Source organism: Alligator sinensis, unplaced genomic scaffold, assembly GCF_000455745.1.
Source record: "Alligator sinensis unplaced genomic scaffold, ASM45574v1 scaffold547_1, whole genome shotgun sequence".
Classification (NCBI taxonomy): domain Eukaryota; kingdom Metazoa; phylum Chordata; order Crocodylia; family Alligatoridae; genus Alligator; species Alligator sinensis.
The window spans coordinates 1,220,611-1,222,367 of NW_005842217.1; the positions used below are offsets into that span (position 1 = coordinate 1,220,611).

A 1,757-nucleotide genomic window follows, 5' to 3' on the forward strand; every position below is an offset into this window, starting at 1 on the left:
AGAGAATAAAAAATTTGTTCATATAATATTTAAGAGATGGGTTGGGAAACAAGTTTCACTTAAGGTATTTGTTCCATGTTAATTACTTTCTCAAGCTGCAGTACCATAAGAGGCATGTTGGGGCTGCATTTAAAAACACAAGCTAAACATTAGGGGCTGGGTTGCAAGCTCTGGCCAGAAGCAGCACCAAACCCCTGTTCTAGACCATCTTAAATCTCACAGACCACTACATTCAATAAATAAAAGAAAACAGAGCCAATTAGCTGGGTCCAATAACAGGTTCCATATGTCATAACTTTTAATAATTTATTAAATTTTTGAGCTGCTGATTAATCAAATAGCTATTCTTTTATGGAAAAATACTTTAATAGCTGTATTCAAAAGAAATACTTACGTCTGCAGTCCATTCAGAAGTAACATACAAAGCTGTATCCGTCAAAAAAGTTAGAGATTGTTTTTGTTAAAACCATTTTTGTAAAAATCTTGACTTTAGCTGTTATTGCCATATTAAAAACCATGTTAGTGGCTTTGGGACTCTGTTTTACCCAGTGTGAAATACATCGTGTTTCTTTCAGCAGTCTGTGCTGCCCCCACCCATTTTATTTCCATGTTCCTGTCTAAAAACTGCTAAGCTGCAGTTAGAGGCACATCAATCTAAAAAAAAAATGATTCAATTTAAACAATGGTAGGTAGAATTGCCTCCCTACTTATAAGTGGCATAAATAAGTGCCTATTCAATAGACACTAAAATACAACAACAACAAAAATGAACAAGATCTATAGATCGAATTAGAAATTTAGGGCATGACATTTCTAAAGCCACTAAATCTGACACTTGCTTAGAAGACAAAATACCTACTTTTGATATAAAGGATTCTTCTGAGCAAGTTTCTCTGGAAGACCATCTTCATCATCCAGTTGTTCAAGAGGCTCTACAATAACGGGTCTAGGAGTACTAAAGAAAAAAAATCCATTTTAATTTTTTTAGGTTTGAACTTGTTTCAATCTCTAGAAGAGAACAACTTGCGTTTAAAAATATGTTATGAGACCACGACACAGAGCTGTTCTCCTAGATAACACAATTACTATTTCCAAAACAGCACATAAAGCGCTGTAAACTGAAACTTACGTTGTCAGCAAGAACACTCCTTCAGTGCACCGTTCAAATGCTTTTCTAGCAGCCGGCTTAGAGGCAAATTCAACAATGCCTTTTCCTGTCGATCTACCACGGTCGTCTACAATCACAACAGCTCTTTCGACTGGACCAAACTGAGAAAACGCTTCCTCCAGCAACTCATTGGACACGTACGGTGAAAGGTTACGCACGGACAGAGCGGCAGCGTGCGTGGCAAAACGAACGCGGAGCTGTCGACCCCGCATGGGGGTATCGTCGAGTTCGGCCTTGGCAATCTCAGCCAGAGCTCTGGACTCCTGGGGGAGGAAGAGGGGCGGGGGAGGGGAGGAAGAGCTTCAGCAAAACCCTTCTACTTCCGCAGCCAGCTAATGCAAAGCGAAGGCCGGGAAGCAGAAAAACCCACCAGTTTAATGAATCCGAATCCTTTCCCTTTATTGATAAAAACCTCTCCGGGCTCTCCGTACTTGGCGAACAACCTTTTGAAATCATCGTCCGTGATATCCGCCGGCAAGTTGCCGACAAAGAGGCGGCAGCGCTGCGTGTACGTCTTTTCCCCGGGGCGCCGCAGGAGCGCCAGGTTGGCTTTGAAGCCCTGCGGAGGGGGGGGGGAGAGGGGGGGAAG

At 42.1% G+C, this 1,757-nt stretch overlaps 1 protein-coding gene across 1 annotated transcript in view; it reads right to left on the reverse strand.

The window, feature by feature from the left end:
* The window catches only part of SFPQ (splicing factor proline and glutamine rich), a 26,551-nt gene that overhangs the window by 12,600 nt on the left and 12,194 nt on the right, over nt 1–1,757 (reverse strand). The window contains exons 3-5 of the mRNA XM_025208063.1: nt 1,539–1,727; nt 1,130–1,431; nt 860–955 (exon numbers count right to left, since the gene is read on the reverse strand). Coding sequence (XP_025063848.1) covers nt 860–955; nt 1,130–1,431; nt 1,539–1,727 — 587 coding nt within the window. The remainder of the gene's footprint in view (nt 1–859; nt 956–1,129; nt 1,432–1,538; nt 1,728–1,757) is intronic.